A 16,957-nucleotide genomic window follows, 5' to 3' on the forward strand; every position below is an offset into this window, starting at 1 on the left:
CCGCTGCCGGGCTTCGCCCCGCCCCTTCCGGGCCAAAAGCCCGCATGAGGAAGGAAGGGACCGAAACCATAGACTTTTCAAGGGACAGAGCGGCTTCGTCTTTTTTTCCCTTTCCATGGCCCCCTCAGTCCTGACGCCCAGCGAGGCCCGCGGACGGTTTGGTCCTCCGGCTCCCCTACGCCTCTGTCAGCCGCTAAACGGTAAGGAATTCTGGGAGTTGTAGTCCGAGACCAACCACGCCCCTTCGCCTTTCGAGCTACCACTTTTTCACCGGCCCTTCGGAGGAGGAGGAGGAGGAGGAGGAGGCAGCAAGCCGGGCTCCTGCGCATGCGCCCAGGGCGGCGCGTGAGGCGCCGTTAGAGGGAGGCGGGGGGGCGCGCGCGCGTGCCCGTTGGAGCTTCTCGTTTTGGCGGGAAGAAAAATTCCCTCAAGAGAAGGGAGGGGGGGGGGGACAAAATGCCAGCCGCCCTTTTTCCCTCCCAATTTAAGAGTCGCCTTAATGGGACTTCATTTATTAGCCCACATTTGAGGGAGTGAGAGAGAAAAAAAAATAACAGTGTAAAACTGGAGCCTGTTCCCTGTTTGAAAATTTCTCCTGCTTCTTCCCCTTTTCGCATATTTTTTTTCTTTTTTTGAAGACGACCTTTTTGGGGTGAAAACTCAAAAAAGGAACATTGCCCCAAGCAGGAGACCAGGAGGACAAAACCAACGTTAAAACCAGCTTATTTTATAAATCTGATAAGCAAACAAACAAAATAAATAAATGCTTGGGCCAGATTTAAAAGCTCCCCCTCCCCAGGCTTTGATGCCACTTGCGCATCTTCATAAAATATTATTTTAATATTTCAAATAAATCTTCTTTGTGAGGGAAATAGCAAGGGTGGCGTGGGCCAATCTTTCAAAATACCTGATGTGACCATTTCTGGGGTTTGGGGGCGGGCAGGTTTGACCCTTAAGGAATGTCTAGTCCTGTTAGACGCCATCACCACATTTAATTTATATTTATTTACATTTATATTTATATTTATATATTTATTTATATTTATTTCTATTTCCTTAGTTTTCTGATGGTCTTTGTACTTCTAGACCAGAGAGTCTCCAAAATGGCTTGTGAGGTGAATGGAACGAAGGCTGCATCCTTATCCCTCAATTCCCCTCCTGTATTGAATTTTAAAAAGTATAAGAGGATTTTAAACGTATAAGAGGACAGATAAATCCTTGTCTTAAGGTGCTTCAAAAAAAAAAAAAAGCACCAGGTTTATTGATAGGGCTGTATCAAAACAAACAGCACCAAACCTCCCTTATCCATTCAGCCAGAAAAGCAAAACATGTGTTTGAAAAACAGGTTACAAAGTGCCTAAATGTTAGAAGTGTTTCTAAAGTAGGAAGCCCTGCTTTAATAACTTCCTTTTAATTGTTGCTCTCAAAGGGATCTGAGCTCCCAACTATGAAATCAAGAGCTTTAAACAAAATGCTATTAATAAACTATACAATTTTAATTTGGGGTATGTGTCGTCATTTCATTAAGTACTTCTAATCACAATAAATAGCTCTGTGTTTGAGAAACAGTTATCTATATATGATTATTTAAGGTAAAAATAGTTAAATGGCATAGCCTTTGAGTTAAAAAAGACCACCCCAACACAATGATGACTGGTAAATTGCATTTAGCCATCTTGAATCCTTTTAACGAGAAAAGCAGTGTAAAAATATTTTTAATGTATGAATACATTTATAATTTTAAATACTTAGGATAGTGTAGATCTTCAGGACATCCAGATCAGCTTTGCAGTCCTGTTATTGAATTTTAGAGGATGTGGTGACATAAATTCTTATGCTTTTATTTGAATATCTGTTCTTCAGTTAATAGAGATTTAATGTTAATGGTCCCCCAATTTTAATAACAAAAGTTAAACAAAGCATTGATTTAGTGAATTTATAATGCCTTTGGATTAAAAAAGGAGGATTTTTAATACCACAATTTAGTGATTTTATAATGCCTTTGGATTAAAAAAGGAAGAAAAAGATTTGATAAATGATAATGTAAGAAATAACAATAAGGAGTTAATGTTTAGAAAGTGTTCCAAGTATAGCAAAAATGATAATAAATCATCTTCAACAGCTCAGCCAACAGCTGACAAAAAGAAGACATGTTACAACTTGATCATCGTACAGTTCCAGCTTTGGTATTTCCACTGAAAGAGAAGAGAAAGAGGAATTGGAGAGAATAAAGAAAACAAAACCATTAATTATTCAGTCATTTGGGTTGTATCCAATTTATCTGAAAAGCATGTAATTTGGCAGGAGACAAAAGAAGCTTACAAATCTCAAAAATAAAAAGCGGCATTGGAATTATTTATCAGATCCTGGACACATTGAGTGAATCTGGGCCCCTTCTGTTTGTTGCAGGTGAAATGCAGGACGAGTGTCACTTAAGCACCAGAAAATAGGTGGTCCAGCCCGCCAGGAGCAGGGCCCCGAGCAGCACGGTGTAACTGAACAGGACAAACGCCAGAAGCTCCTTCAGCACCTTCAGGAAATGGACAGCAAACGACTCCTGCATGATTCTGGCTCTATAAACTGGTGGAGGTAAATGCATGCAGATCACCTGATCTGTAGAAGAGGTAAGAAAGAGACAGAGGAAGAATTAAAGATGCTTGGAAGTGAAAACTGACCTTAAATCAACCACTACCTTAGCAGCTTCAACGAACAGTTCGATTAGTTTTCCAACACTGTAATTTTTACGCATTTCTAGTCAGAAATGAGGAGTTTTTTTAGAAGGGAAAAAGTTTTGGAGATCTCTGTATTTAAGCTGACCTAGTTCCCTGGGCAGCCTTGAAATTATTATTGCCAAAATCTAACCACAAGCTCAAGATACAAGGCAAGTTCTAAAATACAAATGATAATTATCTCAAATGGTTTGTGTGCAGTTGGGGGAGCAGAACCTGTAGATCTATTGCTAATAGTGCATTAATTCCAACCAAGAGGAATAAAAAAAGCAGTAATTTTCTCCAAAGGGAGCCCACTTTAATATTTAATGTTATAATTGCATCTAATGGACAGACTGGCATAAAACTTTTGTTTATGGTTTGGGGGCTGAGGACAAAGTGTCTGTCTTGCATCTTTGCATCAGCCAAAAATAACTGCAGCTCAAGCCGAGAAATGTTTAAAATCCATTTCTTGTCAAATCGATACACACCATTTATCATCTGGATCTTCTGCTCTGTTAAGGTGAAGACAATAAGCTGCAACAGATTGAAGTTTGGAAATGTATATGCTTGGTTTTCTATTAGATTCTACTAATATTTACTATTTATCTGTTTCAGTAGGATGAGGTGTATGTTGGTATAAACATAAAAGATAGCACTTCTTTATTTATTTATTTTATTTTATTTTATTTTATTTTTATCTCTTTCTCATGGTATTAAGTATGCTGAATTTTCATTTTAAAAGAGATAGAAACCTGAATAGGTCACATGATAAATAATCTCACGTTTGTCTCCACAGCAGAAAATAAAGCCAGGATCAGCCTGCTGCTAATCTAGGAAGGTAATTTCTCTCCCAAAGAAAATTAAAGCAGTTGGACGTGAACTGAATTTGCACCACATCAGAGGGAAAAGGTAAACCACTTCTTAATATTGTCTGCCTAGATAACTTGAAAAGGGTCGCCAGAATTGACTTGACGGCATAGGATTATTATGCTATAATTTATCAAAGTGGACATTTTAAAAATTATTTTACACTTATATCTATTAATAATTTCTGGAAACAACATATAGTTTACAGATTTTACCCAAGAGAAAACATGCATAACTTAAGTATTATACAAATAAGGTTATATAGCACCAGTTTTCTTTTTCTCACTGTACAAAATAAAATTCAGCTGCTGGGGAAAAGTTGCTTACCGTGGGTAAACGATGGCATTTAAAGTTCCTGGTTTGCCTTTGCTTCTGATCTCCTCTCTCTCTCTCCCCCCTGAATGTCTGGCTTATTGAAAAGCTTGTGATGTATCTGGATCTTCTTCTACTCAGCTAATCTGAAGAGGCTGGCATAATGACGCTGTATTTCCAAGGCTACTCCAGTACTAATGGACTAGGTGTGGTCAGGGACCAGTTCGAGGGAAGGATATATATATAGCTCCTTTGTTCATCTTTGTTGTGCGCTCACATACACAATTATTTCTAGTTTCTTATAATTTGAACGGAATATATCCAGCCAGAGTAGCTTTCCTCACCCCCATTAAGTTCTCCAGTTACTGCCTATGAATCTGATGGAGTGAGTGGACTGTGACTCTCTCTCTCTCTCTCTCTCATGTGTGGCACCTATAGGGTTCTGTGAGTCTCTTGTTTTTGATGCATTTTTCATAAAAAGTGATTCTCGCTCCATGTATTTTTATTATTGTTGCTGCTTACTTTCCATAAGCGTTACTATATACGTATGGTGTCTGGTAAAGGTTCCCCTTGACATTTAGTTCAATCGTGTCCGACTCTAGGGCACAGTGCTCATCCCCGTCTCCAAGCCGTAGAGCTGGTGTTAGTCTGAAGACCGTTTCCGTGGTCACGTGGCCAGCACGACTAGACACAGAACGCCATTAGCTTCCCACCGTGGTGGTACCTCCTTATCAACTCGCATTTACATGCTTTCAAACTGCTTGCTTGGCAGGAATGGTGTCTGGTGGGACACTGGAATTGGTAGTAAATCGTTTGTATGTAATCCAGGTTGAAAATTCCTGTGCTCAGTGGAGGCAGAGAGGTTGGTAAGGTGTGACATTCCTTCCCCCCACCCCACCCCCAAGACAAAAACCTATTCTCAGTAGCCAAAGCCCTGCTACTGACTTTTAAAGCAAGCATGTCATGTTCTTTGACTCAGTGCACTGCTTAGAAGGGAGAAGACCAAGGACTCTTGAAAGAAGGAGCACTGCTACGCCCTCACGACCCTCCGAAGGGCCGTGGGGCAGGTAATGTTGCTACTTGTGCAGTGCATCTCACCTAGTGGCTCGGCCTACAGGGCCTTCCAAACCAATGGCATTCCAGAGTAGAATTTGAAAAGTGACTCAAGAGTGCCGAGAAGGAAGCGGCCTCGTGAGGTCACCAGTTTCAGACCGTCAGCGATGTACACGGGTAGCTGTAAGCAAGAGGTGGGCCCTCAGTGCCCCCTGCCCAGACTTGCCCCATAGAGCGCACTGGCAAAGGGGATGGGCATTACAGCCCAACATCTGCAGAACAGTCTGTTCCCATCCTTGTGGTAGACGCAGAAGTGCTTCCAATCTCTGCAAAAACTTCCCTCAGAAAAGGGACTGTTCCTCTAACCAGAATGCAGCAATTTCTCCACCACGTTTCCTGCTCCTTCTGTTTCAGCTGAAAGCATCCCTACTGTAAATATATCTGCTGAGATACATTGTATCTTTACAAATGGACTCTAAATTTAATCAGGTACTCTCGTTATCGAATTATTAGCCTCGTGATCAGCAAGGCCCTCATCAAAAACAAAGCAAAATCAAGCTACTGAGGAAGCCTGTTAAGGTGTAATTATATCCCCAGAGATTTGCTCAAGGCTGCCAGCTTTTTCCCAGAAACAGACACACACTTGCCTTAATTTAGGGATATAGATTTAACAAATCCCAAGTCTTCTGAAGGAAGATGGCAAATTAATGTGGCTTTGCTAAAGTACTCTTTCGGAAACGCATCCATTTACTTGCACTGCTTCTCTCTCTTATATGCTGCTACTTTGTATAATTTTATAATTGTTTTCAGAATAAAAATTGTGGATATTAGTGATACTTTTATCAGTATCTTTTTAAAGTACTTTAATGTGTAAACTGCCCTGATGCAGCTGACAGCTCTTAAAAGAAATGTATAATTACTTGAAGTAAACAAAAAACTTGTAGAAATTTGAGTAAGATCATACTGCTTAAAACTATATGGCTATGTTGTTGTTTTGTTATTTTATATGCAGTTGTATCTTGTTTTAGAAGGGAAGTTATTCTTGTGATGTCAAAAGACTGATATTAATTTAATTTTAGGAGGAAAATACTTTGATCTTAGGGAATTTTTTAGTCTATTTAAAAAATTGTTTTGATGTCAGAGTAAAAGACTCTCTCTTTGTGAGTCCTCTCACTGGAATATTCACAGGAGGATGTGACAAGCTTGAAATATGTAACACAAGATAACAGTTAAGGGCAAATAAGAATCCAGGAGAAGTTACTGAAAAAGAAGCACTGAATTACCCTCTCTAATAGCAATGGCACATGAGGAGAAAGGCATTATATTAAAGAAATAAAGAATAATAAACAATTACGTACTTGGTCTAGGTAAGGAAAAACTAACCATGTACAGTATTTCCTTTTCCTTCCAATGTACTTTAAAGACAATTCAATGTTTATCTTAAGTCCTATGACACACACGCTGGACCAGGCGTGGGAATACATCTTTATTACAATCGTGTGTTTCTTGCATTTTCATGTGCAAAACATCCTGTTGACCCCAAGATGTATCAGTCTGGACTTGATCACTGCTGACTGACTTCAGAGAAAGATAGCTAAACAGTGTCAGCAAAATGTTCCATTTATTTTTCTTCCACTCCGCACCATTACAGCCACTGGTTTGTGAAACTGTATGCAGCCAATAAAGAATGCTCTCTGTAATCTGGCACACAGAATGTATAATGTATTTTTTTAAAAAACAAACAAACTTGCTGCATGTCTCAAGATATGCTGAACAAGGAACAAGGCCTGAGAGAAATTGCATTATATACACAGCTGAGGAAATGCTCCTGAGGTCACATGGAAAATTACAACATTTAATCCTGTGACTTCTGTGGATCTTTGTAAGTAGCTCTGGAATGGCAACTCAGTGGGAAGAAGCACGGCAAGCATAACAGAGCTGTTGTGGGAAATGAAGGGAAGGAAAAGAAAGAAAAGAAACAGGGGGAGGCACTGATACCATAAAGAAAAAAACACCCTGCATTTCAGGGATGTATGGGACTGTGGAATAGGTCCACCCCAAAGGGATGTTTAGAAACTGCAATAAATTAAAATAATACATCTGAGATTGATGCCAGTAGATTCAGTGTAAGGCTCACGCCCAGGGAGCATCGCATGATTTCAGCCTTTTCCTGATGTCTCTGTTTCAGACGCTAACATTAGGAGCAGTCTTAGTTTGTAACCTTTCATTCCTTGGTGTCCTCCTCTCTTTTAGAGGCAGCCGCTCCTCGAGAGAGTCCCGAACGATCAAAGCAGGAAAGGCTGCACAGAGAGAAGCACACCCGGTTCCACACCCGGTGACCGGCAGGGAGGCCAGAGGTCCTTCTCCGGTGCCAATATCCCTCGGCTCGGCTCCTCTCCAGACAAGAGGCGCCTGAGGAGCGGGCGGTCTCCCTTCACCCCGTGCATGGCGTCGCGCTCTAAAAAGGAGGCGGCTCCAACTTCTCCATCAGGGATTTGATCCAGCTTGTTCCATTGATGAGTTTGGTCGTGGCAACGACATACTCGGTGCCACTGTCTTCCATCTGGGACAGAAACCGGAGGGCAGCAATCTCAGCGTACGTCACGCCGCCCAGGAAGAACACCAACGTGACTCGGTTTTCTCCGTGCTGACCTGCGTGTGGAGAGCAAGGAAAAGAGTAAAGCACTGGCTTCGAAGTCATCTGTCGCTCACCGCCATTGGCACCCACCCACTCAGGGCCCTCCCTCTGCTCCACTCGGTTTCAGGTCAAAGTCCCGGTGTGTGTTGCAACTGCAGAAGACTAGATTCTGCGCACAGGAAGCAGAATCAGGCAGGAACACAGGAGAGGGCCTTCTCTGTCGCTGCTCCCAGACTTTGGAACTCCCTCCCACAAGAGGCCAACCCTGGCCCCATCTTTGCTGCCCTTCCCTCTTCAGGGAAGCTTTTCTTTAAATGCCTGGGTGACCAAGGGGATTTTTAAAGGAAGCATTTTATTCTGTGCTTTACTTGTGTTTTTGTTATGATGAGTTTTAATATGTTATTTGCTTAATGCTTTTCAAAGACTGTAATAATTTATTATTTGGCTTTTAACTTTTTGTATATACTGTAAGCTGCCTTGGATCCTTCAGGGGAAAGGCAGCATATGTTTTAAATAAATAAATAGGCTTGTGCTCCAGGGCTTGGAGGCCTCCACAATTTCAGGATCTTGCTGGTTGCCATTAGCAGCCTCTCCAGCAGCTCAAAGCAAAAGCAGGGCGTATCAAAACGAGCTGAATCTCTGTCCAAGCATACTTACGCTTCTTCTGGAGCCCGGTTGGCAACTGCTGCCTCTCCTCAAAGTGCGGCCCTGGGAGCATCTTTAGGACCTCTTCTATGCTTCGCCACCCTGGCCGAGTGAGCAGCTGTGCCAGGCGCACGCTCAGAGGCGCATAGCCACTGTATACGTAGGAAATATCACTGGGATTCTGCAGAGAGGAAGACGAGGAATCACCAAGGAGCCGGGGGTCCATTTCGAATCAGTCTGCATAAGAGTTTCCGCACTAATATTGAGAGAGAAAAGACGCAACGTACCTGTTCATTGACATCATCCATCCATAAGCGCAAAGTTTTCCGAATGGTTGGGTAGTTGTTCCTGCTACTTAACTGGGCCTTCAACAGCCCCACCTTTTCTAGATTATTTAGAGTTAATATGTGTTCATAGCCATAAGTCTGTAACAAAAACAACAGTCAGTTAACATTGGTGCCCTTGTATTTTTATACCATTGTACACAAAATTGAGAGCTGAAGGTTCACGCATCTGTATGGGTGGAGGGAAACGATGCTTCCCCAAACTGTGTACTAATTTGAGTTTGAACAGCTTTTAGCTATGTGGCAAAGTAAGCCTATACACTTTCACTTGCAATGTTCAAAATGTCTTATTCCAAGGTAAGTGCGTAGGGTTGAGACTGAAATCTTCAAACTGTCTACTTTGGAGATTCTGAAAACTAGATTTATACGGGTGGCAGAAAGTTAGACAATAAATGAAAATGTCTGCTTAAAATAAAAGGCCAAAGAAGGGTCCCACCGTTTCTCTGTAATTAACAAAGCTTCATCTGCCCACGTCCACCCCAGCCTTGCTGGATACAACAGGCAGTTCTGATGACTGGACAGACTCCCGGGCCATAAGATTCTTTCAATACATTAGCACTGGTCTTTTCACACCTCTGACCTGGATAATTTCTCTCTTATAATAATCCAGAACTTTTTGCTTCAGTCCACTGTTGCAAACTGACTGCAGGCAAACAAGCCTCAATATCTTTATCAAGGGATGTTTTTGAGCGATGCAATCTTCAATGTAACTGTTGACCTGGGCAGGAAAAAAAAAAAAGACAAATAAAACCACTAGATTCAGAGAGGTTGAGCCATGGTTCTGGTTTACAGTTTTAGGAATGCATAGTCAGATGGGAAATATTCTTCCCCATCACAGGATTTCAAAGGCACTGTGCTTCAACTAACCAGAAAAAAAAAGGATTCCCCGTTATTTTAGTTATTTATTCTATATAAATATAACTATATAAAAAAATCATAAAAACAGATACAATTAACCCACAGTAAACTGCCATACAGTAAAAAACCCACAAGATTTTGTATTAAAACAGCAGGAGAATTCAAAGCAATTTAAAGTGCGCCTATTCAAAACTATATAGCACCCTCTGTTAAAGCTGTTGCTTCAGCATCCAGGCAGCTGTCAAACTCCTATCTGAGTAAAAACATCTTTGTCTTTTAGGTACAGTTTTTGTTCCCCAAGAGTGTTGATTTTCCAATGATCCCTCAGAGCCACTGCTGATCTGGGGTTACAAAGCTCCTGCCACGGGTGCTGAGGACACGGAGCCCGAGGAAGGACGCTCAGCCATCAGGAGTCACAGCGACAAAACCCACCTCACAAAATGTACACCCGCCAGTGTTCCAAGGAAGACGCGATGGTGGCCCACATAAACGACTTACACAAGAGTTCTCACTTACCTTGTCAGTGTCTATTCCTGACATAAACTCTTGTTCCACCGTTAAATTATCAAAGAAGTCTTCGGATGCTTAAATAAACAAAACAGAACAAAACCAAGAGTAAATTAACACGTCCAATTGTGTTAAATGTGCCTGAAGTACAGGCAAAACGGCATGGATTTATTTATTCATTTGGTCCTCTTTATACACACAAATTTAGGGAAACAACAAACGACCGCCAGAAGATGCTTACTCGTGATGTCCTTGATTAGCTCCGCAACTGAAGTGTGGTTTGCCAAAGAGCTCCTTGCCGCCTGCATGTGCGGCAGCTGCGAGACAAACTGCTTGATCTCGCCGACCGTTTTCGCGTGGTGCCTCTCCTAGAATGAACCGCACAACCAGCAGCTTAGAGTAGATTTCCACCCGCATGGAACCATGATTTCTAATTTATATTACGTTCGCTCTTTGAACTGAGAAAAAAAAAAAAACAGCACTGCGTAGTTGAAAGGAGACATCCCTCCACCCTGCACAACATACCAGGGCTTTTTGCTTTGAGAATCTTGATGTGAAAGCAAGTCATAAATACCTAAAATTAGTAAGTATGTCCAATCTAATGATGTGAGACATTACCATCTTCTACCCTTAGACTGCTTTCTAAATGGAGATTTTTTTTAAAAAAATTTAAATAATAGAAACATGAGAGGTAAACCCCAACGACTGACACGTTGAGGTGTGTAAGGCCCTGTTAATAAAGATAATCCAGAAGTTGCCTTCTGTATCTACTTTCTAGCAAGGCAACAAGCAAAAATTACACACTCACGACAGTTAAGCACATTTATTTAAAAGTACAGAACGGCTGAAGTGTAAACTCTATGAACGGCAGGCCCAGACAGGAAGGCAATCATGAAGTCAACAGGCCCTGCTGCTGTTTCATTATCACTGTATCCGACAATCTCGCACATTCCAGTATAATTATAATTGCCAGGACCAATTAAAAAGCTTGAACCTCAACAGGGTCGCTTTAACACGGATGCCGGCAGAGAGAAAAATGGGGTGGCTTTACCTCAAATGCAGCCGATATAATTTTGGCTCTCTTGCTCAGCACGGATCCTACGGCGTTAAAGTTCTTGTCTCGGATCTCCGCGTAGAGCTCCTCGGCGGAATTCAGCTGCAGCTTCTTGGGCTCTGTCGGGAGATCCTTGCCGCCTTCCCCTTGTTTCTTGGGAGCAAACTTTTCCGGAGGGAGTTTCACATAAGCTGCCGAAAGGAAGGAAAAAAAACAAGCAAAGAAATAGAATGGCCCTGAGGCCTTTGAAGAACAGAGCCAGGTATACACGGAATGAAATAAATGGACAAATTAAATGTTGTGGAGTTCTGGCAGTGTTTCACGCGGTTTTAAATGACTTAAAGTGGCTTTGGATTGAAATGCATTTGAATTGTCCATTGTTTTAAAGAAACAATTTATGTTAGACAATAAACGTTACTTATTGTCTGTCACCTACCCTGAAAACTTTTCATATAAGGCAAGAGAGAACTATTTTAAATGAATAAAAAAACAAATTGCTATTAGCAATCCTGACCTACTCTTTGGAATTAATTATCCATGGCACAGACTTTTGCATGACAGAAAATTAGAGAATCTATAATGTGTGGCAGGTATAGGAGAAACTCTGAAAAATCCATAGTAAAAGCAGAACCTCTAGAAGAGGGAAATAAAAGAATGAAGAAAATATGACCTGCAACAGGCTGGGGAGACCTGAGAAAGGCCTCTGACCACATTGGACCCGTCTCTGAATTCTTGCCAGTTCCTTGGAAAAACCCATCAAGGTCCTTTCTGCAACCCACTGGCAAAATAAGGAACATCACCTGTAGAGCACCTGTTGCCTGCTTTGTGTAGAAGGAGGACAAGCACACAGTGGCTAGCCAAGGACAGTACAATGGTGCCTCGCAAGATGATTTTAATTCATTCCACGAAAATTGTCGTCGTGTGAAAAAAAAGTCTTGCGAGGTTCCCTATGGGAACCTCACAAGACTAATGAAATTTATTCGTCTTGCAAAGCATGGGTCTTGGAAAAAATCGTCTTGCGAAGCACCATAGGGATCGCGAAAATCAATCGTCTCGCGGGTTTTTCGTCCCATGAGGCAATCGTCTAGCGAGGCACCACTGTATTTCCTCCTTCCAGGCAGAAAGAGGAAATCCAGGCAAACAAAATGATTTACTTACTGTTCTGAATTCCATATATTTCATCGATAAGCCCCTCATAGGTCAGCTGCGTGGCCAGAGGCGATATCAAGTCTACATTGCGATCAAGCAGCAGGAGGGTATCAAAGACGGGGAATATTGGATTCTGGCTCCCAGAAAATTCCCGCTTCATCCGGATCATCATATTTGCAACATGCTAAAAGAATGAGTCAGAAGACTACTGGTTATACCCCAAACATTTTAGAACGGCAGGAATAGGCACTTGCTACGTTCGTCTGTAGTAACAAAGTTCAAGATTACTAACATATTAACATTTTTAGAGTTAAGGAAGACTACGCCTCTGAGCATATCCTAAGCATAGAAATAGATTTTCAGTTCAAGAACCGAGCTGAGCTCACAGCCCTTTCAGACAAAAAATAAAAGATTTTTGGTTACTCCAAGCTTCGAATCAGAATGCCTAGACAATCTGCGTACCGGGAAGAGATCTACCAGCAGATCCCAACTGACCTTCTGCTCACCCCTGATTTACACCATCCATACAAAGCAGCAGCACACAACGAACTACAGCCAGGAATTTTAAAAAAGACATTTCAGCTCAGCTCTACCCGTGCGCATTCTCCTTTGCCAAAGATCTGTGGGATTGTTCCATAAAGTGCCTGGAGAGTCATGAGTCCTTTAGCTGCATGGTAAAGGCTGGTTTGGTCATTTTCTAAGTAACACTCCTGAAAGCAGAACAGAATGAAATAAAGTCACAAGGCCAGAAAGAAACATATGATGGAATCAGGTCGCTTTTCTAATATCTAACATAGATTATTTCTGATTTTTTTCCCTTAGGATCCCCCTTGTAAAATATATGTATAATCTATACAGAGAAAAATACAACCAACGATCCACTTGAATGGTAACATACCAAAAAGCAATGCTGGAGTCAACAAGAAAAACACCAGTTTTGCTTGCGATAATGACTTGTTACCGACCAACTAAGTGCAACCTGTGGCTTTCGTATGGCCCCTTTACAGGGGGTCCAGGTTGGAAGGATACCTCATCCCAAATTTTATTGTTGTTTCTTCCCCATCTTGAACCATATTACTATTGTTGCTTTCTATTTTATTACACTATTTTTATTCTATTTTTATTGTTAGCCGCCCAGAATAGACTTGTGTCTACATGGGTGGGCATAAATTTAATAAATAAATAAATACAGTAAATATGAAGGAGCCAAATGCTGACCTTAAAAGCACTTTCGGATTCCATGGATAACAGGTCTGAATCAAATGGAATGAGGTCCAGGCTGTACTCCTCTTTGTGAATGAAAGAGCCCAGAACTCCCTGATCCTTCAGACGCTGTTCGCACAACAAGCTGCGACGCGGCACGAACAGGATGTGGAAATCCCTCTGCGGACAACGGATTCTGTCTTCGCTGGGAAGAGACAAGAAGAGCGTTTGAGAGAAACAGAAATTACCGAATCAAACCGATTTTTTAAAAAAGGCTTTCAGTTTTCTGATCTGAGCTCCTACAGGCTGTCACTTTCGGTAACAAGTATACAGCATTTTCTAAGACTGGAACTCTACGACAAAGAGTAAATCACACTGAGTGAAAAACGCCCCCCCTCCACACTTTCCAAGTGGGGGGGGGATCCAGCATCCATTCCAGCTTTAAATAAGACTTTTAAATGGCCACCACCCAATCTCGCTCCATATGGATTCAACCCAGCTTGAATTCTGTCACCTTCGTGGCTAGCGACTCGGGATCTAAACAGATTAAATTCAGTTTTTCAGGGCAGAAAAGTTAATATAGATTTTGCTGGGCCAGTCGGCTGAAGGAGCCAGAGCAACCTTTCTCGTTCCTGAGAAAACAGAGGAGGAAAAAAAAAACAATATACTGTACCTGAGCACATTTTCTGCAATTATATCCATGAGCTCCAGTCTTGGTCTGACGAAGAAAATAATGTTCTTGACATCAGCAGGCGGGAGGCGCCCCGCTTTGAGGGTGAACATTTTCTCCACCTCATGTTCCTGGTAGGAGGCAAAAATTACACAGACAATAAAATACTCCTGAATACAACATTATTCTAGCACTTTAGATCTGTAACATTTCGGTGGCCATAGGATTAGGAAAACCAAGCATTTATGGAGCATAATTGTTATTTTTTAGAAACCAGACTTTAATAGAGAAAAATACAAACTACTACAATTCCTTACCTTTAGAAGAGAATATTGAGCAATAAGTCCAAACGGGCCTGTAAGATACTCATCCCACACAATAGCCTATAAAAGCAAAAAGAAAATAATAATAGTAACGACACAGCCCATCATTTCAATGACACAGGAGGATGCTGAAAAAGACGGATGGCTTTGATAATTTCGTGCAAGGAAAACTGGAAAGCTCAGACATTACACCATGTATGTCCTAAATTCACTGGCCAGCAAGGCATCATTTTATTTAATTAATGTAAATGCCCCCTTTCTCCAGAGCTGGGATCCCCTTTACATTTATTAGGATCACCGGCGAATACGCAAAATAGGCCACCTTTTGAAATGTGGCTTCTACCCTGGCCTATTTTTTTGGGCGGGGGGGGGGAGATTAGACAGAAAGCAGCTGGGAAAATCAATAAATCACCACCAGCACCATCATCATCCTCATTTCCTAAGAAACCCGGGAAAGGGACCACCTAAGGCGCCCCTGAGGGGAAACGCACGTTGCACTTTCAAGGCTGTCCTTGTTGTTTTTAAAACTCAAAAGCGGGAGGAATTAATTACTCCCAGACCTGGGGGGGGGAGATGTAGGATAACAATAACCATCATCATCATCATTATTTTTTGAAGGACGGGAGGCCCTCTTGAAGGGCCGTTACGGGGCCCCTCCTTCCCTTCCCGCCCCCCCGGTCTAAAAAAAGCCCTCAGGAGGCTCTCCGTCCCTGAGGGAAGGAGGGCCCCACATCTTTCTTTCTCTCCCCCCTCCTTTTGCAGGTTTTTACTCCGGAGGAGACCCAGGCCGCGGCCTTCCTTCCCCCCCCCCAGAGGAGCCGCCGCCGCGGCCCGAAGGCCTCGTGGTGGTTGCTTTTTTGGGGGGGAAGGGGGATCCCCTGCGGCTCGCGCCTCAGCCCGCCTTTTTGAGGGGGGGTGTCGACGTCTCTCTCTCTTTTTGGGGGGCTCCTGAGGGGGGGTGAAGAGGAGGCCCACCTTGGATCCGGCGCACTTGTCGAGGAACTCGCGCAGCTCCTTGCGCCCGGCCTCGCGCAGCGCCATCAGGTTCACCCGGCCCGAGCTGAGGTGCGCCGCCATGATGCTTCGGGTTGATTTTTATTTTATTTATTTATTTCTCGGTTGGTTGGTTTGTAGACGCAGGAGGAAGCGCGAGGCGACGGCTTGGACTACGACTCCCAGCATCCCCCGGGGCAGCGGGAGCTGCCCCGGGGGGTGCTGGGAGTCGTAGTCCAAAGGGGCTGCTCTTAGAATTACCTCAGAAAGGCTCTGATTTCTCTGACAGAACCTAGTTTAAGTATACTCTGTTCTAATTTCTCGGATAAAAGAATAATTTAAGCGCTTTTAATACTCTGATTTCTCTGAGGAAAAAAATAGTTTAAGCAATCTGGTTTTTCTGATAAAAATGTTTGCCCCGGGGGATGCTGGGAGTCGTAGTCCAAAGGGGCTGCTCTTAGAATTACCTCAGAAAGACTATTTCTCTGACAGAACCTAGCTTAAGTATACTCTAAGGTTCTAATTTCTCGGATAAAATAATAATTTAAGCGCTTTTAATACTCTGATTTCTCTGAGGAAAAAAATAGTTTAAGCACTCTGGTTTCTCTGATAAAACTGTTTAAGTATTCTAATGCTCTAATTTCTCTGGACAAAAATAATTTAAAAACTCATTCCTCTCAGAGCTGTGTGATCCCTTTACTTAACCGCAGTCATTACTTGTCGAGGAATATCGTCAAATAGGAACTACAAATTGAATTTCTTATAGGGGACGTCCTGAGGGATGTTGGCTCTGTCCAAAACGGCGGTCATAAAAGACAAGCATATTCCAGATTGGTCAAGATCTTGGAAGGCACGGAAGAGGGTTGAGCTGAAAACCAAATTATTTCGTTAGTAGGGTGGCGGTGGGTCTGGAATAAAGGATGGCCTCTCACTGGAGCCCCTTATTTAGGTATACTAGGGGTAGAGTTATACACAGTTAAGTCTTTGATCATTTAGTGAAGTGCAGGATTCTTAATACCAACAACATTAAAATATTGAGGGTTCTGTTGTCATTCCCTTCGTGTGCAGCTTCCTGTGTGAAATATGTGCAAATAACGGGTGTGTGTATTTGTACACGTTGGGGCATACTGGGTCAACTTCCCAACGGCTGTGTGTTCGAGTTGTATATTTGACAGAGGTTTGAGCAACAGAGCCATTTTTCTTGCAAAAAAAAAATCTAGGATATTTATTGTTGCTTTGAATGGTTTCTCAACTGATGGGCACCTTGCTAAGATGCTATAATCACACAATGGGAAACAAGGGGTGCTGCAGTATTTACATACACAAATTAGGGGGGCAGAGAGGGAATCCCTGGAATGCTTTTAACATTGGTTTGAAATACCTTAGACATGTCCATAAAATCTAGGCAAGAAAATCTGGTGCAAATAAGGTGGGAGTTCAATTAATTAAAAAAAAAAACAACTGTAGGAAAAATGCTATTGCTCTTTTTTCTGTGAGAGGCTTCATGAATTTTGGTTAGGTTGGGCCTCCTGGTGAAAGCGTTTTCCTTCTGGTGAGTTCATCCTTCCCCAAACCTTAAAAAGTACAATCATACACATCTATTCAGAAGTCAGGCTTGGCAAATTTGGTA

At 42.3% G+C, this 16,957-nt stretch overlaps 2 protein-coding genes and 1 long non-coding RNA gene across 3 annotated transcripts; 1 reads left to right on the forward strand and 2 right to left on the reverse strand.

The window, feature by feature from the left end:
* The first annotated feature begins 71 nt into the window (after nt 1-71).
* On the forward strand, nt 72-7,337 carry LOC110083845 (uncharacterized). Its single transcript, XR_013539243.1, has 4 exons — nt 72-200; nt 2,410-2,624; nt 3,508-3,620; nt 7,197-7,337. It is a non-coding gene; the product is annotated as an uncharacterized LOC110083845 (long non-coding RNA).
* LOC140702725 (uncharacterized) lies at nt 2,246-4,031 on the reverse strand. The gene is made up of 2 exons (XM_072983567.2): nt 3,906-4,031; nt 2,246-2,613 (listed from the first exon to the last, which is right to left on the reverse strand). Exons 1-2 carry the CDS (start codon nt 3,922-3,924, stop codon nt 2,429-2,431), a joined length of 204 nt encoding a protein of 67 aa, XP_072839668.2. The 5' UTR covers nt 3,925-4,031; the 3' UTR covers nt 2,246-2,428.
* VPS33A (VPS33A core subunit of CORVET and HOPS complexes) lies at nt 6,546-15,472 on the reverse strand. The gene is made up of 13 exons (XM_072983566.2): nt 15,310-15,472; nt 14,329-14,394; nt 14,015-14,142; nt 13,357-13,546; nt 12,732-12,848; nt 12,148-12,322; nt 10,987-11,180; nt 10,177-10,303; nt 9,945-10,012; nt 9,151-9,288; nt 8,514-8,651; nt 8,239-8,407; nt 6,546-7,595 (listed from the first exon to the last, which is right to left on the reverse strand). Exons 1-13 carry the CDS (start codon nt 15,409-15,411, stop codon nt 7,402-7,404), a joined length of 1,806 nt encoding a protein of 601 aa, XP_072839667.1. The 5' UTR covers nt 15,412-15,472; the 3' UTR covers nt 6,546-7,401.
* Nucleotides 15,473-16,957: the final 1,485 nt, after the last annotated feature.

This window comes from Pogona vitticeps, chromosome 14, assembly GCF_051106095.1.
Source record: "Pogona vitticeps strain Pit_001003342236 chromosome 14, PviZW2.1, whole genome shotgun sequence".
Classification (NCBI taxonomy): domain Eukaryota; kingdom Metazoa; phylum Chordata; class Lepidosauria; order Squamata; family Agamidae; genus Pogona; species Pogona vitticeps.